The sequence below is a fragment of the Carex rostrata genome, chromosome 33, assembly GCF_964058835.1.
Source record: "Carex rostrata chromosome 33, lpCarRost1.2, whole genome shotgun sequence".
Lineage (NCBI taxonomy): Eukaryota > Viridiplantae > Streptophyta > Magnoliopsida > Poales > Cyperaceae > Carex > Carex rostrata.
Genome location: NC_135950.1, coordinates 2,442,402 through 2,467,620, shown reverse-complemented (window position 1 = coordinate 2,467,620; position 25,219 = coordinate 2,442,402). Strand labels below are relative to the sequence as shown.

Here is a 25,219-nt window from a genome sequence, read left to right as displayed (position 1 = left end):
TTTAATATTTTGTGTACTAGAATGATATATTTCTTATATCAAACGAGCAGCCAAATGTGTGGGGGTAATATTTTATTTAAAAAAATAATAATTGTCTAAACAGATCGATCCAAGTATGGATTCGGTCAATATATTTCATATATCCATTGAAAAAAAATGAAAAATCAGAAAATCACAGCTTCACTCTCAAAGTCAAATTTTATTTTACCAATATAAATCGCTTTCAAATAATTATCAAATACCTAATCAATTTCATATTGAAAAAGGAGACCATGTGTACGGGCATTTCTCTGATGTAATAATGTAATGTAAGTTTTACAATCTATCTTCTCTTAATAAAATTCTAATTTGGGCCGAAAAAAATTTGCGCTGTCAGCAATCACTATCAGGCCCTAACTAACGATCCAATAAAAAAGGTTCTAAGCCGACGAATGCGGATCCTCTGACATATCTTAAATTTTGAGCGTCTTTCTGGAAAATCTCCACCGTTAATATAAGTTCCGCGCGAATCTCAAAGCACAAATCATACTGATGCCCGTGCTATCCCCGAATAAGCACCGTACACGTCAGTCACGCAAAAGTTAAGATATCTAAGAGAATTCGGATTCGGATTCTAGGCCGACAGCCTCGCTCCAATAAATAAAAAAACGGATAATACATGCGTTAAGTATATATTCGTCGTTGTCGTGGCACAATGAACAGGCGCCAGAATAACACGTCTCTTCTTACGAAGTCTCTCCTCGCGCCACGTGTCTCTCTTTTCATTCTATAAGAAGACTTTCCTTTCACCTCTCTCAAATCATTAATCACTTGCAATAGTTCTAAATTTCTAATACACATCCCTAAATTTTACAAGGAATTAATCAAACTACAAGAAGCAATGGTTCATGCACCGGCGTGTGTGGAGTGCGGCACAAGGCGGAACCCGTGTCGGTGCCGGGTCGTGGGACCAACACTCGGGTTCTTGGCTTTTGCCGTAACGGCAGTGGTGGAATGGCCGGTAGGAGCAGTGGTTTATATCTTCAAGCACATGAAAGGCCGACGTATCACTTGCAATAGTTATAAATACCGAATTTGAATTGCAGAGCGAGACACTTCGGAAATTTGAAGAGTTGTCAGGTCTAAAACAGAAAAAATTTGGATTGTCCAGAGAAGAAAAGATACTAATAAGTGTGATGTTAGTATTGATGGAACAGATAATAGATTACACAAATGTGAAACATTAAAATGATAATCCTGCCCTTGAGCCTTAACCTTGAATGTGTGGCATGGACTCCAACTTCAACTCACGAAGTGCGATCAGGTGATGTACCTCAGGAAGCACCCGCAACTTCCGGCAGCCGCATATCTTGAGGTAGTTTAGCCTCACCATAGACTCCTCCCTTATTTCCCAAACATCAAGCTGAATTAACTGAGACACCTCCAACTTTTTCAGGTTGACGAATTCTCGTGCTGGACATGTCAGCTTTTTCCCAAGATAAGAGTGCTTCAACAGTCGCAGCTTCTTTAGATATTTCAGCTTTGCCAGTTCTGGCAGCGGGTCTGACTGAAGCATGGAACCGACAAGTGTGAGCTTTATAAGGTGTGGTGGGAACAAGCTTGCATTATCGGCGAGATTCACCGACCATTTGCCCTCCAAGTACAAGGACTGTAAACTGTGGCAACTCATGTTAACGATCTCCAATGGGATTTTATCACCTTTTATCCCGAGGGAGACCAGGGACGGAAGAGTTGTGAGCACTTTAGTCACAATGTCCCATTCTCTAAATGTGTTCTTGATCCCAAATCTTCGTAGGTTGGTTAATCTTGGCAATTCATTCCGCCATGTTTCTGAAACCAGTATCCACCGAAGGGTTTGGAGATGTTCGAGTTCTTCTGATGATGCTGGTCCGCTCAATGGTTCGCTCAACTCTACATGCCTCAGTGTATCTATTTTCCATAAAAAATTATGCATTTCCATTGGAGTGGTATGCGGTTCCATTGAAGTGGTATGCGGTTTTATTGAAGTGCCTCGCACATCCAAGATTTCAAGGTTCAATAAATAACCAAAGGAACGGGAATCTATGTGGACGTTTTTGCAATTCCTAATCCCTAGGTGTTTCAGGTTGATCAATACATTGAGTCCCGTTAGTTCTATGCCCTGCATAATACCCTCGATTTGTAATACCTTAAGCAGCCTGAATGCAGCAAATTTTGGTAAAGGCTCGCCGAAAAGGAGGAAAGAACGGGTATTGGGATTTATATCTTTTATGAGTTGAGAACTGCAAAACTGAAGTGAAACACGGCGTGTTTCCCTGTTCGGCTGATGTACATCTCCTTTTGAGAAAACTGTGATAAAGTTATCGTCTTCAGCTTCATGTACAGCCAAGTCACGAAGAAGATCATGAACTCTCAAGTTCTTGATAGAATCATTTGTGCATCTGCTTGATACTTGAACCATACACCTACAATAATAACGGTACATAAAGAAATCAATACAAAAGTTGTCAGTGTTTTTTTTTTTTTTTTTGCCCTTAAGATTTAAGTTGTCATTCATGACAAAGTCTTCTCATATTTTCCTTCTTTGTTCTATTTTGTACTATTATTTGTGACTAATAAGATTGAAGGTTCCTTAAAATGCTATAAATAAAATTTAAGTCATCTTATTACGTAATAGAACTAGATAAATAACCATATAAATTGAGCTAATGAGTATTATTTACTTCATCCAGAATTTTTTTTTTTTTAGGTAAAACTTAGAGGTCGAGCCACCCAACTATTTAATATGCACTAGGGATTCTATCCGGATTACGAACCTGCATCCTCCCACACGGAATGCATTGTCTTTACACTAGACCAACAAAGGCTAATTCTTCATCCAAAATTTTAATTTTTAACAAACGAAAATCCAAATCAAAGATTTTAAGGTTCTTAATTATTATAAGAGTGATGCTTCTGTGCATACAAGGACCTATTTGTAAAATGAACATATTTTTATTTTCAAAGTTCAAACAGTCGATCCGAACCGTTCATCTTGTTCTCCATATTAATATGTGCTTGGAGACCAAATTTTACATTTTTCTGAAATTTTTTACTATTTATTAAGATGAGTACAAAAAATATCAAATTCAGACCATTGAATTTTGTACCTATCTTAATAAATAGTAAAAAAATTCAGAAAAATGTAAAATTTGGTCTCCAAGCACATATTAATATGGAGAACAAGTTGAACGGTTCGGATCGACTGTTTGAACTTTGAAAATAAAAATATGTTCATTTTACAAATAGGTCCTTGTATGCACAGCAGCATTTGCCTTGTTATAAATGTAAAATTTAAAAAGAAATAGATAATTTTTCTTTACAGTTGAAAATTTTAGGATTGAAATATTTTCTTTTTTACCAATTAATGCATTGGTTCCTTTAAGAACAAATAAAGGTAAGAGAATATAATAGGACAACCTTTGAACAAGCTCATCCAAGCAATCCTCAGCAGTTTGCTCCATTGTTCTGCTCCTCGTGCGTGGTGGTAGGAAACCTTCTGCTGTCCACAATCGGATCAGGTGTTTTGCAGAGATTTCGTAGTCTTCAGGAAAAGAAGAAAAATACATGAAACACGTTTTTAGATGGGGAGGCATGTCTTCGTAGCTCATGGCCAGGACGTCCATGCAGTCCTTTCCGTCGTCTGAGTGCCAATCCATTGTTTCCAACACTTTCTTCCATGCATGATAGGATGGGTCTTTAGTTGAGAGGATACCACCTACCACTATCAAAGCCAGAGGTAATCCCTTACATTTCTTCGATAGTGGCTTCACGACCTCCCCGAGGACAGAGGAGCAGATTTCATCGGGGTTTTGAAATGGGAGAGCCTTTTTGAGGAGAAGATCTAGGCTTTCCTTCTCATTTAAAAAGTTAAGTAGATAAGGTGTCATTGAATGATCAGCTGATTTAGCAACATTGATAGATCGACTGGTCATCAGCACACGACTCCCATTATTTTCATCAGGTAATGCTGCTTTGAGTTGAACCCACAAATCTTTATTCCACACATCATCCAAGATAATGAGATATCGTTTGCCGCTTAACAATCTTTTGAGGTTGGCAATGAGATGACATTCGTCTTCCTCCATTGGTTCAATGAGATGACCCTCGTCTTGCACATTTGGTTCAGAAGAACTGAGGTCAATCATTTTTCTCAGTATGTCAGATAAATTGAAGTTCTGCGAGATTGTCAGCCACACATGACTGTTGAATGCTGCCTTAGCACTGCATACATAAACAAGAAAATAATTAAATTTGGTTGCAATTGAGTTCTTCTTCAGTGGTCTTATCTGTTCTTTATTCAAAGAGTGCCATAATTTGATAGGTGAAGCTACAGTGCTACACAATTGTTCATACATTGACGCAATCATCAAAACCCAAATATTTCTCATCCAAGATGTATTACGTTTTTCCAGGAATTATAGCTGCTATTTGTGTTTACATTCATATTTGAGGACATTTGAACTCTTTTATCTTTAGGAAATTTGCTACCTCAAATTTGACTTATAGGGTCATTTGTTACCTATCAGCATTATGATTCATATAAACAGTTTGTTAACATGGTTAGAGCAGATTGACCATGAAATAGGAATCAGGTTAATCGGTTGGAATTGATCGAAACGGATTGGTAACTCAACATTTTTGTAAAAAGCTTGATTTGCAAAAAAAACATAAAAAATATAAAAAAAATAATTTCTCAAAAAAATTATGATAAGAAAATAATTACACTTAACTAACCCAAACGTTAAAAATTATACAAATAGTCTGACGTAAAATAATTCAAATGTTCAAAACTATATAAATAGTATGACGTAAAATAGCAAACGAAAACAAAATATTACATATTCAAATTTAAAAATATTACATTTTTATGAATAATGTATTTTAGAAAGATAAAATATTGACCATAAAGTAAAGTTTAGAATTACTGAAACAGATTTAATGTAGATAAGAAAATTATAAAAAATATTTCATTAATAATGAATTATTTTATTTGTGTCACTTTCTTATATAATAATCTTAAAACTAATTCGTTTAATACAGCATTGAAAGCTAGTCCATCAGTCATTAGACATCGTTTTAACTTTTTAAAAATGAAAAGCAAAGTTTAATTGGAAGAAGGAAAAAGTAATAAGAACTTAGATAAAATAATAACCGAAAAATAAATATGAAATAAGAAAATGACCAAAAGTGTGGCCCATTCCTTTGAAATTATGGGTACTTTTGGATGAAATAAGGAATAAAGTAAGAATAGAGCTCATTTCAAGTTTGAGAATAGTAGCTAACTCAACTTTTGGTTGAGTTAGCATAATAGTGAGTTAACTCATATAAGACAAACAAAGAACAATGAGTTAGCACTATTCTTGATCCATCCAAATATTGAATAGCTCAAAAAAATAGTGCTATTCTCATGATTGGTTCACATAAATGTAGTACCACCTTGTCATACCCTTTTTCCTCTCTCCCCTTTCATGCTATATAGGAAACAAATCGATGAAAATGGTACATCTCTACTCAAAATCGTCCAAATTTGCAGAGATTCAATGATTTCACTGATTTTTCCGGACAAAACTCAGCCGATTCTACAATTTCGAGCCGATTCTACGATTTCGAGCCGATTTCTTCAAGTTTGTGCACAAAAATTGCCAACTGTTAAAATCGGGTAATAATCGACTCCATCTCGCTCCGAATCGGCTGAGTCAACTTGGACTCAGGCCAATTTTCGAAAACCATGATTTTGCAGATTTAAACTGATCCACATGAATCTCAATGCGGATCAGAGAGTAAACAGATCATAAACCCAGTACTTCCTTGCTTGTCTAGGACACCAATAAATACTAAATAATCCTTGTCGATATGCGTCAGCTGTAGCTAATTAATTAATTAAGAATCTATATTGTACACTACAATGTTGTTCCACAGGAAAATTTATTAATTTCATATCATCTTGTAAAATCATACTTTTTAGATAGGAAAATAAAGGTTGAACTTGCCTTTTGTAGATCATTTGTGTAAGAGTAGTCTTTCCGATTCCACCGGGACCTACGATTGATATGACGGTGCACCTAGAAAGATTTGCGTCATGAAGCCGATTGAGGATGATGTTCTTGTCAGACTGAAGGCCAATTACTTCAGTTTCATCAATGTCTTCGAGCATATACCGCCGACGCAAGAGCTGTTTAGGCTGCCATTCCTTGTCTTGGTCTAGGGACACTTCATAGCGGTCTTTTCTCTCGGAAATCTCACGAAGAATCACTTGAATTTTATCAATCTTGGTGCCGAGGCTGTGCAAAGGATCTGGGTTAAAATACTTCATTAAGAACAGGAATGGCACTCTACTTGGGCGAATGTACTTCATCTCTACAAAATATTCGTCGAGGGCATCTTCAATCTTGTAGGCAACATCTCGAACCTCGTTGATCCAGTGCTTTGCCAGCTTGTTTTGCGAGCGCTTGGACTCGGCGTGTCTGAGGAATCTCTGGATGAAGCCCAGCTCACGGTTGACTAAGTCCACCTTGTCACCGACCTTGCCCAGGAAATCAGCTTCCGCGGACAGGATATCTGCGATCTTGTTCAACACAATCTCCACAATCGTCTCGGCCATTATTCGCCGTGCGCTCTCTTTGTTTAGGAATCAATGATAGGGGTCACAAAAGTCTCTCTTTCCAAGTCTTTCTGAGTCAATGGCAGGGACATGAATTTCATGTTAATCCCTCGGAATCTTAAAATTACGTATTTTCTCACTTAAAACTTACGGAATTTTACGAATACCCCTCAAAAACTTTTAAATTACTTATTTATCATTCTAAACTTTAATAACTTCTCTTATCTACTTTATTGTCTTCTATATTAAAACTCATATTAAATTTATAAAATATCATCGTTACTTTTATTAAAATCATAAAAATTGTAAGTTGTTTACGAAACATGTCAGTCTTATATGTGATCGTTTTCCGAGAGTAAATGATTTATTTATTTTTTACTTTTGACATATACACAGTGATATTTAAGTATGAGTAAAACTAGGATGTTCTTAAGTTCACCAAAGTGTTTGGTGAGCTTATCTTCAAAATCTATTATATTAGCTTTAAACAATAAATCTAAACCGTTGAGACCAATTTACTTCACGAGTGATGAATCTCATGTAAAGTTTTTAGAATTTTGAATTAATTTTGTATAAAGTCAAGTGATAAGAAAATATTCAAATAATGAATGTACTAAAATTAATTTATAAACCTTCTAATTTTGACCGCTTGACTTTATACTAAAATAATTCGAAAATTTAAAATCTTTACATGTAAATTCATCACTTGTGAAGTAGATGGATTTCAACAGCTTGAATTTGTCGTTTGAAACCGATATAATATATTTTAGAGTTAAACTCAGCAAACACCTTGGTGAGCTTAAGAACACTCTAGTTTTACTCTTTAACTATACTCTTGTGTAGGAATCAGAAGTACAAAAATAAACCATTTGTACTCATAAACTAACCATTTATAAAACCAACATTTTTATATTTTTAATAAAGATGAAAATAGATATTTAAAATAAATTTTAATATAAAAGATAATAAATTTGTAAATTTCTGAGTTTTAATATAAAAGACAATAATATGTAATAATATGTGGCAGCTTAGGGTCTATTGTGAGTTTATACACAGAGCTAGCCATGATCCAGGCACTTGGGCGATGGCCCTGGGCCTCAAAATTCAAAAGGCCCCCAAAAGACAAAATAGTTTATACATGTTAAAGTTATCACAAACCTTTTAAAAACATGTGACGTTGTGTTTTAATTCAATCCGACTGGGCAAAGGCCTTATCAAGCTAAACATCATTTGAAATAAAGACAGAGCAAGTATGCAGAATAATTAAAGAAAATTAAAATTTGAAATCTATTGCATCGAAAAGGGCCCCGCTTTTTTTTAGTTGCCACCCCAATAAATCAGAATTAAATCAATACCACTCGTTAATTCTGAATTCAGATTTCGCCACGTTCGCACCGTGGATCTGCGAACGGGTCGCGACCCGTTCGCGTAATGGATCTGCGAACTGACCCGCTCGCGCCCTGACCCGCTAGCGCCTGGCCTGCTCGCGCTATGACCCGCTTGAGTGACCCGTTCGCACCGTGGATCTGCGCACCGACCCGTTCGCACTGTAGATCTGTGCACCGACTCGTTTGAACCAACCCGTTCGCACCGTGGATCTGCGCACGTGGCGGAATCTGAAATATGATTTTTCGGGTGGTATTCATTTAATTCCGATTTTTGAGGGTGGTAGGAAAAAAAAACGGAAAAGGGCCACATGGCAGAATTTGGAAAATTTCACATACAAGTAGTGTTATAATGACAGGCAGGGCACGGGCGAGCCGGGTATATCCGGGGACGAGCACGGGCACATCGGGTATACGGGTACCACGGGCCGGGCATCACGGGTTTTTTTTCAAAAATCCTGCCCTGCCCGTCTTATACCTGTGTCCGTGGTACCCGCGGGGGGCAGGGCGGTCCGATCCAGTTCGATTTTTGTTTCTGTTTTTTTACGGTGTTGTACGAATATTATTACATGTTTATAAATTCTAATTCGACTTTTAAAATATGAATAGTTCAATATCAAATAGTGTATATAAATAAATAAAATTTGTAACTTATATATAAAAATTATTTGTGCGAAAAATTTGTATATTTATTCGACTAAGTACAAATCTATTTATTTATTTCTTTACACGTGTTTATAATTTATTTATATCTCGAAATTTTTAGTTTACATTTTAAATTGATAATATATTTTTTAAACGTTCATTTATTTTTAATAGGTTAAATAAAATATAAATGAAAAATATATTAAAACAATAGATTAAAAAAATAAAAGTTACTCTCCTTCTTTATTCCGGACTTGGGACCGGCTATGTAAAATAACATAGGTGGAGTTTTAACTTTTTTTTTAGTAATTCTTCTTTAAAATGAATAATTTAAAAACTAATTGAAATGTTTAGAAATTTATAATTTAAAAAATAACCATAAAGATTAAAAGAGATTAGAAATTTATACCAACACTACCTATGTAGAAGTTTGGATTCATATACAATTGTTCGCTCTCTTGCGCACCGTCTGAATCTGAATTAACCTCGTGCTGGGCCTCGGTACCACTTTCTTCAGTGTTGACTTCGGATGATGATGCTTGTTCAGGCACATGTTGCTTGCGCTCTTCAGCATTAATCCAATCTTTCAACCACACAAGTCTCTCAAAAATATGTGCACCCAACTTGCTGCGTTTATCGGAGATGATCCTATTCGCCGAACTAAAACAACTTTTGGAAGAGACGGTTGAAATGGGCACGGCAAATACGTTGCGGGCCATCATAGCCAGCACTGGAAAGGCCCTTTGATGCCTCCTCCACCACGCCATGATGTCAAGTCCATGTTCACTTTCGTTGTGCATCGACATATAGCTCACTATCTTGTTTGTGGATGTGTGCGGTTCGCTCTTTGACTGAAAATCTGCTAACAACCCACCACTGCTAATGCTCCTAAAAGTGTACTATTAAAAAATAAAATAAAAATTAGTGGACAAATAATTGAGATATTATAAATAATAAAGATTAAAAAACACACGTATATTTATGGCCAGGAGGGGTACATCTTCCTAATATTTTAGAAATTTTTGTTTCATGGCATCTACGATCGGCGTGAGAGATTTATCGTAGGTTTCAGCTTATTTCAATTGACAATACACCTTGGAGATGTCATAGAGATGTCTGAGCAACTGAAATGACGTCGGTGAGTTCCAATTGCAGTGCCTCAGAGGTGGAGCTTCTCAAAAACTCCTTCTATGACAGCTCTGTAAGGAATGCATCGGTTCAACATCCTATAGATAAAGTTCCAACGGGTATCTATATCTCAAAATACTTTTAACTTGCTAAATCTATGGTTGACACACATTGTGGCAAACTATTGTTTTCTTTCTTGGTTTGAAACAATGTGGTTGAGGACATCCTTAAATTTAATTATCTATAGTTTCACGGCTTATGTTTTAAGACCCGCCTTCACGATGAGGTTAAGAATATGGCAAGCATACTTTTGGTGAAACATTTCACCATTCATGATCGGATTTAGTGACCGTTTAAAAATCTCAATGGAAGCTATATTGATGCTAGCATTATCGAATGAGATAAAAAAAACCTTGTTGATGTGTGTTTTAGATTTGTTACATTATTTGGATGATAGTGTTGTCATGTGAAATGATGGATGTAATTTTACTTTTATTTAATGAAAAAATATACTTGACAGCCGCTGTCAAAATTTCAAAAAAAAAGAAAAAAGAAAGAGAAATAGAAAGAGAAAGAGAAGAAGGGAAAGGCAATTTCGGGTGATTACTTGTAGTTGTCAAAAAAATCTCCCGAAATCGCCTTTCTAAATTGGCTTAACAAACCTATAAGGCTATAACCTACTTTCACTGGACAACTCCATTGTTCTTGTTCATTTCTCCCTCCAGTTCTAAAGTAGTAATATCCACCTGAACTATTTTCAATTAGAATTCTTAATGTGATCCATTACGCCTGCCTCATTGCCCAGTTCTTCTTTCTCCTTCCTCGCGACATAGAACCGAGTTGAAATCGACCCATGTTCGCCAGGAACGTGACAGTGGCTGTCAGGGCACATGGATTAATAGTTTTCAAAGGATTAATAGTTGAAATCGACCCAGTTCTTTTATTTTGTTGTCTATTATTGATTATTTGATCTTCATTTATAGTTTTCAACGGATTAATATAGTAGTCTGTGTCATGTGATGTATTAACATGAAACTCAATCTTAATATCATTGTTCTATTGAATTGTGATTTAATTTCTTAATACTATGATTGTCATTCCAATTTAATCTGCTTATTTTGAATTATCATACAGACAAAGACTTTTGCCTTCTTTTTTCACATACTGAGAGCATTGGCATTAGTAACAAAAGGAGGGTACAAGGGAGAGCTTGAAGATGTGATGGAAGATTTTTTTTTTTTTTTCTAAAAAAGAGGTGATTGAAGATTATTTTGTGTTTGTAACAAATGAACGCATATGATTATTTTTTTCGTTTGCAGGGAGGTTTTATAAAGTTTTCCGAGTGTACATTTTTTTTTTCATTTTGCATTGATACATAGTTTAGATGACATATAATAACTATAATGTTGTATGTAAAATTTTGTTTCCTCAATGAAACATGCGAATAAAAGAAATACTTTTTTTGAGAAGCGAATAAAAAAAATTACTTAATTGTGCTTTTGATCTAGATGTCTGGAGATAAGAAAGATTAACAAATGGAACTTGTACAGTTTGTGAAGCCACCGATAACTACAAAATGCATTGTCTAGAACAACTGGAAAAATCCAATTGGCAGATCTAGTAAAAACATCAGTATAGAAGAAAACACATTGGTACGCTAAAAGTAGCCAAAACATTAACACCTTGTTTGGATGGAGAGTAGGGGAAGGAATGTGAGGTAAAGAATAGAAGGGAATGGAATGGAATAGAAAGGAATAGAAATGAAGATTAACATATTTAACATCTTTGTGTTTGGATGATTAATGAGATAAAATAAATTTAATTTTTCTTTCCGTCTTATTTATTGTTTGGTTGATTAAAATTTAGGAGGTTAATGAGAAATTCGGTGACTGTTGTAGGTTTGAGGAAAAAAATCTTGTATGAGAATTATATATGTAGAATATAGAGTTGGGTATTTATGTGATTTTTTCTAAAAATATTTGTAACAAAATTTCTTTCCATTCGCTACACTCCAATTTGAGAAGGAAACCGATTCTATTAATTATAATGATACAAGGTTAAACCTTTCACCTCCGACATAATTTTATCAACCAAACACGATTCAACGGAAAGTTTTTGTTCCTTTCTATTCCCTCCCTTTCTCTACTCTCCATCCAAACAAGGTGTAAGGGTGTGCTCCACAAACTCAAATAAAAAGGGAGGGGAGGGGAGGGGAGGGGAGGGGAGGGAAAGGGAGGTTGAGGAAGGGAAGAATTTTAATAGAATTACTTGCTCCACAAGTGCATAGAAGGGAAAGAAAACTTGAGATGTAAATTTAGATTTTAACATATATTTTATTTAACTATGACTATTTTGCCCTTACATAGAGGAAAGAAAAACTGAGGTACTTCTAACTGGTATAAACCGTACAGAGAACTGAGAGATGCTCCGAGTTGCATTTTATTATCACTATGCCTGAACATATCTGAGTCTTAATAATTAAATACATACATTCACATAAAAAAAAAAAAAAAATCATATTTCTCCTTTTGATGTCCTAACTGCACCAGGACACAGAAATCAACTCGTGATAGGAAAGACATAAAGTTAAAAAGAACTGAAATGTAACTCTGCAGAATAGCGAGTCAAGCAAATTGATAAACAAATCATATTCTTACCTATACCAAATTTCCTAGGTAAAGGCCCTGCCAAAGTCATATGACTTGAAAGGGAAATGAATTTGAATATCATAAACCCTGATCAAATTTCGTAAACTCAATCATACAATTTGAGGAAATAAATTTTAAATTAACCATAAACCCTTATTCAAGGAATGAGTACGGGAGACATACTGGTACATGTGGTTTCAGGAAATGAATTTTAAATTGGTAAGGTCTCTGACAAGTAAGAATGAAAGGACAAAACATACTAATAATGTTAAGTCAAAAATTGGTGAAAATGAAATGAAATGTGTGAATCAAATTCCAGTTGCGCCACTCCGAAAATTTGCATCATCCGAACTCATCTGAACTTTTAAAAATATATCAATAGTTGCAGTCGATATCCTGTCAGCTTTACGATATTACAATCATAGCTCGTGAGAATTTAATTTTGATCCAATCAATTTATTTTTCTTATGTTGCTATACATCTACTAAATGGTCTAATGTTGCTATACATCCACTGCACTTATAAATTCCTTTCTTCTACTAGTGATATGCTAGGAGGGCCTCTGAACTGCTACCCTGATCTTCTCGCCCAATTCACCAGGTGGTGTCGCATCTGTACATTGTAGTTAATGCTAGCACCCACTGCATATAACACAAAAATGAGTATGACTTGACATACTTAGGACTGGTACACAGAGGGACCTAGTGACTCACATTGATAGAGATTTACTAGCATCATACCACACCGGTACACAGTTAAAAACACCATGTTGTAGTTAGAAATGAATATAACTCACGTCAATGTGTTTATTGACTCAAACTCGTACATAGTCTTGTAAGAATACACTGTTCTAAATACATATGCTATAAGAATATAAGATGCTTAAAAGTTGTCAAATGCAATCTTGAAACACAAACAAGCATTTTTTCAATTTAAGTCCAGATTTTATCCGAATTTTTCTAAAAAGTGCAAATTGCTAAAAATTAAGTTTTAACTGTGTTCAGATTTTGCATTTTGGTAATATCTCTTATACAAATCAGAAAATTTGGACAAAATGGGAAAATTGAGGAATGCATACAACATAATTGAACCAATTTGTCCTTTGTCGTTCTATATTTTATTTTCTTATCAATGCTAGCAGTTCTAGTCAAAACAAAACAATAAGTAAAGCGTACCAGTACTGAATCCTCATCTAAAAAGACATCTTCTATTGGACCAATTTATCTTCTATTCCTTCATCTCATTTTTCATTGGAGTTGCATTACTTCATCTTTTGGTCCAGTACTGAATTCTCATCTAAAAAAGTATGACTATTATAGAAATCATTACATCAATCTCAATTAGATCAAACTACTCTCAATTACACAAGCTCGATAAGATACCAGATACCAAACTATTGACAATTTGGGCCCTACCAAAAGTGCATACAATCACCATACAAAATCAAGCATAAATTTCTGTATTAACATAACTAACTTCAAAAATACAACCATCACCATACAAATCATAAATTGGATAAATTTTTGGGCTGTGCAAGAAAGGTGAAATTGACAAGGCAACAAATTTTCTACATGACATGAATTCTAAGGGGCATCAGGTGAAATTGAGAAGGCAATGAATTTTCAACATGACCTGATTTTTAAAGGGCATCAACAGGTGAAATTTAGAAGGCAATGGATTTTCTACATGACATGATTTCTAAAGAGCATCCTGATGTCGTGACCATTTCTAATAAAAATCCTTTTCCCTTCTAATCAGTTACAATATCCTTAAACTAATGTATAAAAAAATAAATCAAAATTGGATATATCTAGATACACATTCAACTTAATTTCCCTTTCCTAATTCGTGTGCCAGTAGGGATTGATTCCCTCCTTCATTCTAATCCAATTCGCCAATATGTGGGGCTGCTTGAGCATATCTTCTAGCGTGTTGTAGCTGAACCCTCTCCCAGGAGACTACGTACTTGAGGGGGCTCTGGTGGGGATGGTGGTGGGCGAGGAGAGTGTACTAAGACGACTTGCTTGAGCAGGAAGAGGGTAAGTTTGGTAAATTTGCTTGGGGGGCCCGCTTTTCCTTCGTCTCCACTCCGATTTGGAGGGGACGGATTTCTTTGCTCTAGGGTGAACGACTAACTCTGCCTCTGCTTTCCTTCCGATATTTTCTTCTGGAGCAAGTGAACTTCTGATTTTTTTTCTTCCCCTCTCCTCCCTTCCCCTCTGTTCTCTCCAACTGGAGCACAGTCTAATACACTAGTAAAAACAGAAAGCTTGTAAGTTTATATATAACTAAAAATCCATCAGCATATATCAAAAGAAAGCAATCTAAATTCTGTAACAAAAAAATATAGTTCTATCTATCAAAATGCACATGTCATATTATGATCTTTTCCTTCTCATTATCTAGCTAAATACAAAAGTTTTATGTTTGGATGCTATGTCAACTTCATTCATTCCAGTCTTTCATAGTATTTCTAGAAGATTTATAGACATATTTGTTGTTAATTATGTCCTGCATAAAAAAAGTAGAATTATAAACATCAAAAGAGACCATATACAGAAAGGACCCATAACTATACATAATGCAAATATACAAAACCGACTATATAACCAAAAAATAATATAGTAATATTTTAAGAAAAGAAGCAGCTAGCATACCATCTGACTGAAAGCTGTGTTTTGCAAAGGATAAAAGGGTAAAGGCCAGATAGTACTTGAATCATCCTACAACAATAGAAAGCTTTTGAATGTTTAACTTGTATGAAATTAACAAAATCAAGTAAAGGTTACTTGCATAATATGCAACAAAGTGGCACTCACCATTAAAAGGTCGGTGAAACTAGATTTAATTTCATCATGTGGTTGTTTTTCAGACATCCTTCCACATTCCTTTCCTCCAACAGAATAACAAGTTAAACCTAGTACATCCAATGCCTATATAAAATGTCAAGTGTCAAACAAAAAATTAAGAAGAATAGCTATGAGCTTTTGTTTCCATCAATTTATGAGAACATTAGATGTTATACTGTTGGAACGGCTTTACATGAGACCTAATGGAATGGTGAAATGCGCACAACAAGAAGGGCAATTTGGTCATTTGCTAGAACAATGACCAAATTTCAGCTTCTATTATTAGGGTCAACACTACCATATTACAATCACATTTAAGTAAATAATAAATTTATATAATCCCTCATAATCCGAAGTCATCTTGCCACTAGAAATTTTACAAAAGAACCCTCATAATTTTTCTTATCGGTCTCTATTTTGGCCTTCTACCACTGCTTCACCTTCAAGAGATTTCAGCATTTTTCCTATATCAGCAATACTAGCATCCCTATTCATGTGAGTCAATTTTTCCACAAAAAATTCTGAGCTGATCAGCATTGAAAAGTGATGTTAATTATTCAAAGAACAGTCATATCTAAGTAAATAATGAATTTTTATAACCTTTCATAATATAGAGTCATCTTGCATAGTGACATGACCAGATGCACTGCTCAACTATACACTCTTTTTAATCTCAAGCATTGGAAAGTCCAATTTGGAAATTAACTGTCAAAAATCAAAAGCTGTTAATAAACCAGTTTGTTCCTTAGCTTTGACTTTAGAAAGCATTGAAATCATATTTTATCTTCTCTAAATGTGGTTGGCGACCAGAAAAACATGAGCCGTTGGTACAATTTTTTAAATATCAAATTGAAAATTAAAATGGCATCAAAGTTTTTACCTTTTTACCAGCTTCAATATTGAGCAAGACATACCCAAAATACATATTACTAACTATTTGTACTAAAGATGATAAAATAAGGGAAAAATCTCACATACCAATTGCTATATAACTCTACAGCTTGCTTACATCTTTTGGCATGAGACATTTAGTTGCAATTTCATTGTTTCCAGATTCATTGAAAGAAACAGAATAAAGAATGAAGAAATGAAATTTTTATTTAAAGGAAAGAAATGCTTGAAGCAACAAAAATGTAAAGGTGTGTAATCAATATTAGTGTTTTTTACTGAAATAATTACTGAAATTGACAAATTTGGGGCTATTCCACATAAATAATTGAATGAAATAATAGATAGTGAAATTGACAAATTTGACCTCAAAATGTTAAACTGGTATGATTTTCTATGCTGCTTATGTTTAGTTGGGGTTTCTTACACAAATGGTGCTGAATTTAAGGTCTACTTTGATCTCATGTCCAAGTTCAAATTAGGGGGAAGAAAAAGAAACAGACTTGGTCAAAAACAAGGCAAAAACATAAACCAATTAACAATGGGAGAAACACAGTAAAGAACATCAACCTTTTCAGCTTACTAGAAAAAAATGTGAAATATATTACCTTGGTAGTGAATATTGAATAGTACTGCTTACGGGCTTTATGCACCTAAAACAAATAAGATATACCTGACATTGGATAGGAGAGAGCAGCTTGAAATTATGCTCCAACTGGCACTTGCAGTCCCTTAATTAAAACCTTCAGCAGTGTATCAGGCCTGATCATCAGCAATGATTGCTCAAAGTTAACAGTTCACGGGGGTGAAGCCCAGGAGGCGGCGGACGAGGGAACACTCTCAAGAGAGATACTCAACGCCAACGCCAGAGGTTGCTGCTACAACTGCTATTTTCAATTAGGAAAGGGGTGAGGGTTAGAAGCCAAAATAGTTCGGAAAAGAAACATGATGCTTCAATGCAAATTTACTATGTTAACCTTCCAAACAAAATTTCTTTTAAATTTAACAAAGAATATTTGCTGACAATAAGAGATATACTGACCGTTCGATTTTTAAATATGAATGGTCCGTATTTCCTCTTATGACAGTAGAATATGCCTTTTAATAATAAAAAAATTACAAACCTGATTTCATTTATTGCAGATGTCAAATTTCTTTCCATGTCAGGACAGCCGCAACCACGAACACACACATAACAAGGGTCAGGTGGAATCAACCCATCCGGCAGAAAATGAAGCAAATAACAGTTTTTGATTTCCAACCTTCTAAGTGATGCGATGCTCTGCTGGCCGGTATGTGGCTTTTCATGAGAGGAATCCCCGAAGGTCTCAGTAGATGAGGAATCCCCAAAGGTCTCAGTAGATAACACCAACTGCATTCCACCCATTCTTAGTGAATTCAAGGCTTGGCATGAATAAATTTCCAGTGCAGCCAACATATCTAGATCCCCTAGTCCGGTAATCGACTCAAGGTTGCCACAAGAAACAATCTGCAATTTTTCAAGCTGGGAAGATACCTGCTCCAGCTGCAGAACTCGAATACTAGAACATGCAACAATGGTGAGGTGTTTGAGAGAGTGAAAATTTTCAAATGGAAGAGATTGAATATTTGCACAACATTCTAACAAGACTTCTTGAATTGACCGGAAGGAAGATGGATCCCTCATCCAGTTTGGTACTGTGGCAGAAGGATACCATCTTACTAAAAGTTTCTTCAGGTTAGGATGTGGCTGGAGGTATTCTAGCAAGGAAACTGCATCATCTGCACAAACTAACCCGCCCTTACAAGCTTCTGGTATGAGGCTTAACCTCAGTTCTGATTTTGCATCATAAGGTGATATGTAATATCCAGGATCCCAGCATAAATCCAGAGTTTCAAGTTTGCACTTATTTATCAAGTTAGCATGCTGGGCATCTTCTAAATTACTCATGTTTTTTAATCCTCCAATAGAGAGTTTCCCTTCAAGGTCCTTCATATCCTTTAACCATTTTAAAGTTCCAACTCTCAACCATGCTGCCATTGTCTTTATTGCTGGAAAATTAACAGAACCATGAGGTACATAATCGACCTTTCCATCAGGTAAAACATCATATGAACCACCAAGAGACAACAAGTTAAGCTCCTCTAAACTAGTGAGACAACCTATCGTATTAGGCAATGCTTGAATCCGATTAGAACGAATTGTTAATGCATAAAGGTTGGAGAGATTTTTGAGATCTAAAGGAACTTCCTCCAAATTATCACTTCTAATAACCAATCTCAGTAAGTTACTAAGTGAACAAAGAGATTTAGGTAGTTTCTTAATTGCTCCAGATTGAATATATAAAAACTGTAAGTTTGCAAGATTACCAATACATTCAGGTAGATATTCAAGAGAAAAGCAATCAAGAATTAAAGTCTGCAGGTTGCAAAGGAGGCCAATGGATAATGGCAACATTTTAAGGCGTGGAGAGATAATACCAAGATAGACAAGATGTTTCAACATGGAAATGGAGTCAGGAATCTTTGTCAAATTATATGCTTTCAATTCCAGTACCATGAGTGCTTCAAATTTAATAAGGTTACATATGGTTACTTCTCCAGAACATTCTTCATAATATTCTGACAGCTCCAAATTTAGGTCCATCGCCTTTGTATTGTTTATACAATACTGGTGCTCCAAATCTCCACTACAACCTCTCAGATCCATAGAGAGAGTTCTTAAACCCTTCAGATTTTGTTGATTTTGTAGGAGAGTTTGATTTACATATCCCATGAATCCTCCTACATATAAATGGTGTGCTTCTAGCAAAATGTTCCCCTTTTGAATATCATGTGGCTGATTGATCTCCACCAAACTGTGTTCCTTCTCAGAATTATATCGAGCAAGGTCATGGATCATATCATGCAACTTACAACATTCAGAAAATTGACCAGAAGAATCATCAAGAAAGTACCTCTGCTGTAACTCCCAACATTCTGAAATACAAAAATCATCAAGAAGTGACCTCTCTTTTAACTCCTCGTAATATTCAACACCAATTTCTGTGGTTCTTTTTTTGCCCCCGAACTCAATGTAGCCATGAGAGATCCATAACTCTATCAATTTTGTCTTTTCTATTGAGTAATCTTTTGGGTACATTGAACAAAACAAAAAACACCGCTGAAGATGGGTAGGTAGATGAGCATAGCTGATCTGGAGTGCTGGGAATATATCATTTGATGGATTTGATTCCCAAAGATCACTTTCTAGAATCCCTCTCCAAACCTCTTCATTTTCATGCCTAAGGAGGCTTGCGATCAACTTCACTGCCAATGGCACCCCGCCACACTTTCTCATAATCTCCATTCCCATAACTACCAAGTGTGTTGGCACAAGGTGACCTGTACCACTCAATGCGTAATGCTGAAATAACTGCCAGCATGAATCTTCAGGCAATCTAGTTAGGCTAAAACAAGTCCTTGCTTGCATGACCTTTGCAACCTTTCTATTTCTTGTTGTCACGAGAATTCTAACCATCTTTGCTTCTTTAAAAGAAACCTGAAATAACTGCCAAAGACTTTGATTCTCATTCCACACGTCATCTAAAACAAGCAGTATTGCTTTTTCCTTCACAATTTTCACAAGCTCTTCTTGTAATGGGTTCAATTCACTCACACCATAATTGATTTTCGAGATTGATTCAATGGTTGCTTTGACGAGTCTCCTGACATCAAATCCTTCGGAGACACATACCCACCCAAATAAATCAAAGCATCGAGAAGCCCTCAAATCTCTATAAACAAGTTGGGCAATGGTGGTTTTTCCAAGGCCACCTTTGCCAACAATTGAAATGACAGAAAAGGACTTTTCTCTTTCAGATAATAAGAAATTCCTGACCTCCATAGTTTCATCACTTCTGCCAAAAATGGTTGCCTTATCCACCATGTGACCTGTGAGGCCAACTTTGTCATTAATTGAAACAACCGAAATTGACTTCTCTTTTTCAGATGGTAAGAAATCGATGACCTCCATTTTTTCAGCACCTCTGCCAAAAGTACTTGCCTCATCCATAGTGTGACCTATTGAGGATGGTAAAATTGAAAGGTCAGGCATGCCGCAACCACGAACACTCACATAACAAGGCTCACATTGAATCCCAGCAGGTAGGAAATGAAGCAAATCACAGTATTCGATTTCCAACCTTTTGAGTGATGAAATGCCCTGTCGGCCGATAAGTGGTATTTCATGAGACAAATCACCAAAGAGCTCAGTAGATTCCACCAATTGCAATCCATCCATTGTTAGTGATTTTAGAACTTCACAAGAAAAAATTTTCAATTCAACCAACATATCCAGATTCCCCAGTCCGGTAATCAACTCCAGGTGGTCACACTCTAAAATCTGCAATTTTTCAAGTTGGGTGGGCAGCATCTCCAGCTGCAAATTACGGATACTAGAACATGCCTGAATCTTGAGGTGCTTGAGAGTGTGAAGATTGCCGAATGGAAGAAAATTAATATAGTCACAACTTGATAACATGAGTTCTTGAATTGACTGCAATAACAATGGATCACTCATCCATCCTGGTACTATGGCAGAAGGATAACCCTCTACATGAAGTATCTTGAGGTTAGGATGTGGCTGGAGGCATTCTAACAAGGAAAAATGTACATCATATGTGCCAATTATCCCATCTTCACAAGCTTCTGGTACGAGATTTAATTCAAGCCGTGAGTCCATGGCCCATTCAATTTCATCCTTATAATCCCAGTTTAACTGCAAAATCTCAAGTTTACACTTATTTCTCAGGTTAGCACGCTTGGCATCTTCTAAATTATTAATGTTCTTTAATTTTTCAATACAGAGCATCCCTTTAAGGTCCTTCATATCCTTTAACCAACCTATAGTTCTAACTTTCCAACATGCTTGAACTTTTGTTATTGACGGAAAATTAACAAGACCATGGGGAACATAATCCAAGAATCGGCCGTCAATAGTTAATTCCAGTAAGTTAGTAAGTGAACTGAGAGATTTTGGTATCTCTTTAAGGTTGCCAGCAGAAAAAATATATAGAAACTGTAAGTTAGCCAGATCACCAATATTTTCAGGTAGATATTCAAGGGAGTAACAATGAACTTGTAAAGCCAACAAGTTGTAAAGGAGGCCAATGGATAATGGTAACATTTTAAGACGTGTAGAACTAATACATAGATAGGTAAGATGTTTCAATTCGGAAATGGAGTTAGGAATCTTTGTCAAACTATCCCATTTCAATATCAATACCCTGAGCACTTCAAATTTAGTGAGGTTACATAAGGTTACGCCTTCTGAAGAATCTTGACAATCATCCATCAACTCTAAGTTTGGGTCAAAATACTCTTCCCATTTTTCCATCTCAATAATAATAGTTCTTAAACCCTTCATATTTTCTTGGGGAATTCGATTTACATGTCCCAAGAGCATGGAACCGCCTACATATAAATGGTATACTTCTCGCAAGACAGTTCTCTCTTGAATATCGAGTGGCTGATTGATCTCCACTGAGTAGTGTTCATTCTTAGAATTAAGTCGAGCAAGATCATGGATTATATCATGCAACTTACTATAATCTTCTTTGGGATATACATCTGCATCATCAAGAAAGGACCTCTCTTTTAACTCATTATAATATTCAACACCAATTTCTGTGATTTCTCTATTTCTCCGGGACTCGATGTACCCGTGAGCAATCCACAACCTTATCAAATCCATTTTTCTTAACATGTAATCTTTTGGGTACATTGAGCAAAACAAAAAACATGGCTTAAGATGAGCAGGTAGATGAGCATAACTAATCTGAAGTGCTGGGAAAATCTCTTCTTTTGATTCTTTTATTTCCCAAAGACCACTTTCCAGAATCTCCCTCCAAACCTCTTCATCAGTTTCATGCCTAAGGAGACTTGCTATTAACTTTACAGCCAATGGTAACCCACCACACTTTCTGATAATCTCCCTTCCCATATCTACCAAGTGTTTTGGCATGGTGTAACTTGTACCACTAAATGCATAATGCTCAAATAACTGCCAGCATGAATATTCAGATAAGTTACTTGTGTCAAAACAGGTTGTTTCCATGACCTTTGCTACCTTTTCATTTCTTGTTGTCACGAGAATTCTGACCATCCTTGCTTCTTTAAAAGGAACTCGGAACAACTCCCAAAGATTACGATTCTCGTTCCACACGTCATCTAAAACAAGTAGTATTGTATTTCCCTTCACAGTTTTTGCAAGCTTTTCTTGTAATTGGCTCAACTCACTCAAATCGTAATTGTTTTCGGTGACTGATTCAATGATTGCTTTAGTGAGTCTCCCAACATCAAATTCTTCGGAGACACATACCCACCCCTTTAAATCAAAGCACCGGGAAACCCCCTCATCTTTGTAGACCAATTGGGCAATGGTGGTTTTTCCGAGACCACCTTTTCCAATAATTGAAATGACCGAAAAGGGCTTTTCTTTTTCAGATAGTAACAAATTGATTACCTCCTCTATTTCAGCATCTCTCCCAAAAATGCTTGCCTCATCTACCATGTGACCCGTTGGGGGCCGTAAAAGTTTATTGTCCGGACGCCTCGCCCCATCACTCTCGCGTAATTGAAGAGCCTCACGATCCTTTGCTATTTCATCAAATCGACTTCTTATTTTGTTAAGCCGATCAACAATACCATCAGGAATTGGTACAATGTACTGTTAAAAAAGAAATGAATTACAATGCTAAATTTCAGTAATTTGTTAGCTGAAAATGATAATTAAGGGATCAAGGCGCCTAGAATGTGAGTGACTTCTCCATCCTTTTGCAAATTGACCTCCGACTTTTTAATAAATAATCGAATATGTACGGAAATAAGTTACATGTACAAGTTCATTAGATTGGAACAATATATGTACTGTCCAAAAAAGAATTTATTAGATAAGTATATCAAACTTTGTAATTTTATAATTAAAAATGATATTCAAGGGATCAATTGACACTCTAATGTTAGATTTGAAAAGCTTATTATAAAATAAGTGACCACCCCAGTGGATACCAATCCAACGGAAAGAAAATAAATTGCGTTTAGTAACACTATCACAAGTAAGATCCGTTAAATTTCTATATGCACAAGATACTAACTACTAAACGTATGACCTCGTACCGGTACTCGCTGAGCCTTTCTTGCCTCTACTTGGACACGTATGACCTCGTACCGGTACTCGCTGAGCACATCCTCGGCATCATAAGCGACCTTCCTGAGCTCCTTGAGCCAGAGCTTGACGGAGCAGTATCTGATCTCCCTCTCCTCAGCATCGTACAGCGTGGCCTTGATCCACTCCAGAGTTCGCATCAACCTCTCGAGATCCTCCTCAACAGCTCGAGCACGTTTAGAATTTGAGGAAGAGGAAGGAGCATATGCAGAGGCTGCAATTGAGGGTAGCAAATTGGTGGCTAGAGAGAGCAGAGAGTTTATCAAAGTCGTTGCCATCTTGTAGATTTTTGTGGAGAGGCTAGGAGGAAAGAACCTTATTTCTGAGTTGTGAAAATGATAAATGAGAAATGAGGAAAGAGCAGCAGATCTAAGGAGGAGGTTAGGTAAGCTCTTGGAAATGAGTCCGCTTCCCCCATGTAACAATCCAAAAAAAACAGACGGTCCAGATTAACCTCAGCGATTCAAATTAGATCCGGTGCCTATTGAAGCTACAGGGATCTGCTTTGAGATTCGTGTCAGGTAATAATAACGATCCAGATTTGACACTTGCACCACAGGTACCTGGGGTGATACGGATTCGAGAGGGCGTGGAGAAGACAGTACTCAATGTTTATTTAACGTTTTCTTTTTCTTTTTATTTTTTTTTTTAAAGACAGAGGGGACCCCAGTGGGGTCACTAATTATTACCTTGTTGAAAGCTCCCGAATTTTTTAATAATAGAAAATAAATTATTAAAATATCGAGATTCAATACTGTTTGCATTTTTTTTTAAAACTAAGAAGAATGGAATGACAGAACCCGTTCCTGCGGACGGACCAACTGAACCCGTCCGGTTAACAAACAATTAAACAATTAACTAAACTAACCAACTAAACTAAAACCAAACTAACCAAAAAAAAAAAAAAAAAAAAAGCTGGACGGGAAAGTCCAACCCGTCCGAAAGAATTGAAAAACGACAAAGACGCGGTGCGCGAAAAAAGAAAAAAAAAAAAAAAAACTGGACGGGAAGTCCAACCTATCCCAGAGAATTGAAAAACGCCAAAGGCGCCGCGCGAACAAAAAAAAAATGGGACGGAAAAGTCCAACCCGTCCGATCCCATCCAGCGCCAAATACTTTGCCACCACCTCCAAGGCTGCTCCCACACCACCGCCAAATACTTTGCCACCACCTCCTTTTCATCTTTCGCCTCTAGCACCAGCCGATAGTTCATCCCTGATACAACCTGTTGATCTCCCTTCACCACTTGCACGAACACCAAGCTGTCTTTAGTGACCTCACCGTGCTTCGACACGGCGAAGACTCCGAGATCCTTCACGTGCTGATCTTTCAAGTTCTTGATCGGAGACCAACCGCCGGGCATTGGCTTCGAGGTGACAAGGTTAGAAGCGGCGAGGAGAAAGAAGATGAGGAGGAACAAGGACTTCGCCATTTGCGAGAATTCTGATTTTGGTTTGAATTCGGCCTTTTTGGTTAATTTTGTTTTAGAATTTGGGAATTGGATGTCAAATATATATATAGATAACGTTTAGCAAATCGGACTTTATATTTGGAAGAGAGGAAGGGTAAAGATTTTAACAGAGCAGTTTTGCTTTATGAAGCTTACGGACTAGATAATAAGAAGGTGCTGCGTATGATTCTTGCGTTGCATGAAGCATAACCTGCTCTGTTAAAATCTATACCCGAGAGGAACGATGTCGGTAATACAGCGTGAGGGTGAGGCATGAGTATTCTGTGGATATTCTCATGTCGTTTTCTGTGAAGGTAAGTAGTGCTAGCCTTTTTCTTATTCTTTTTTTTTTTCGCTGGACGGGATCGGACGGGTTGGAATTTCCCGTCCCGGTTTTTTTTTTTTTCGCGCGGTGCCT

General features: G+C 36.3%; 3 protein-coding genes across 16 annotated transcripts; all 3 read right to left on the bottom strand.

Annotated features, from left to right (window-relative positions):
* Positions 1 to 693: 693 nt before the first annotated feature.
* On the bottom strand, positions 694 to 6,640 carry LOC144548451 (putative disease resistance RPP13-like protein 3). Its single transcript, XM_078297113.1, has 3 exons — positions 6,012 to 6,640; positions 3,439 to 4,242; positions 694 to 2,444 (listed from the first exon to the last, which is right to left on the bottom strand). The coding sequence occupies exons 1-3, from the start codon at positions 6,620 to 6,622 to the stop codon at positions 1,250 to 1,252; spliced, it is 2,610 nt and encodes an 869-aa protein (XP_078153239.1). The 5' UTR covers positions 6,623 to 6,640; the 3' UTR covers positions 694 to 1,249.
* A 7,466-nt stretch (positions 6,641 to 14,106) lies between these two features.
* LOC144548453 (uncharacterized) lies at positions 14,107 to 17,490 on the bottom strand. Of its 14 annotated transcripts, none has more exons than XR_013509359.1 (6): positions 17,290 to 17,490; positions 16,256 to 17,049; positions 15,878 to 15,982; positions 15,248 to 15,361; positions 15,086 to 15,167; positions 14,107 to 14,939 (listed from the first exon to the last, which is right to left on the bottom strand). XR_013509359.1 is itself a non-coding variant. In XM_078297117.1 (6 exons), the coding sequence occupies exons 4-6, from the start codon at positions 15,302 to 15,304 to the stop codon at positions 14,387 to 14,389; spliced, it is 417 nt and encodes a 138-aa protein (XP_078153243.1). In that variant the 5' UTR covers positions 15,305 to 15,764; positions 15,878 to 15,982; positions 16,256 to 17,049; positions 17,290 to 17,490; the 3' UTR covers positions 14,107 to 14,386. The 14 variants fall into 14 exon arrangements, 11 of the variants coding, with proteins under 11 accessions (XP_078153243.1, XP_078153244.1, XP_078153245.1 ...); XM_078297117.1 differs by having other exon boundaries at positions 14,107 to 14,680; positions 15,086 to 15,151; positions 15,248 to 15,764; XM_078297118.1 differs by having other exon boundaries at positions 14,107 to 14,680; positions 15,086 to 15,151; positions 15,248 to 15,741.
* A 30-nt stretch (positions 17,491 to 17,520) lies between these two features.
* On the bottom strand, positions 17,521 to 24,783 carry LOC144548344 (uncharacterized). Its single transcript, XM_078297015.1, has 4 exons — positions 24,479 to 24,783; positions 23,303 to 23,720; positions 17,682 to 22,853; positions 17,521 to 17,553 (listed from the first exon to the last, which is right to left on the bottom strand). Exons 1-4 carry the CDS (start codon positions 24,781 to 24,783, stop codon positions 17,521 to 17,523), a joined length of 5,928 nt encoding a protein of 1,975 aa, XP_078153141.1.
* Positions 24,784 to 25,219: the final 436 nt, after the last annotated feature.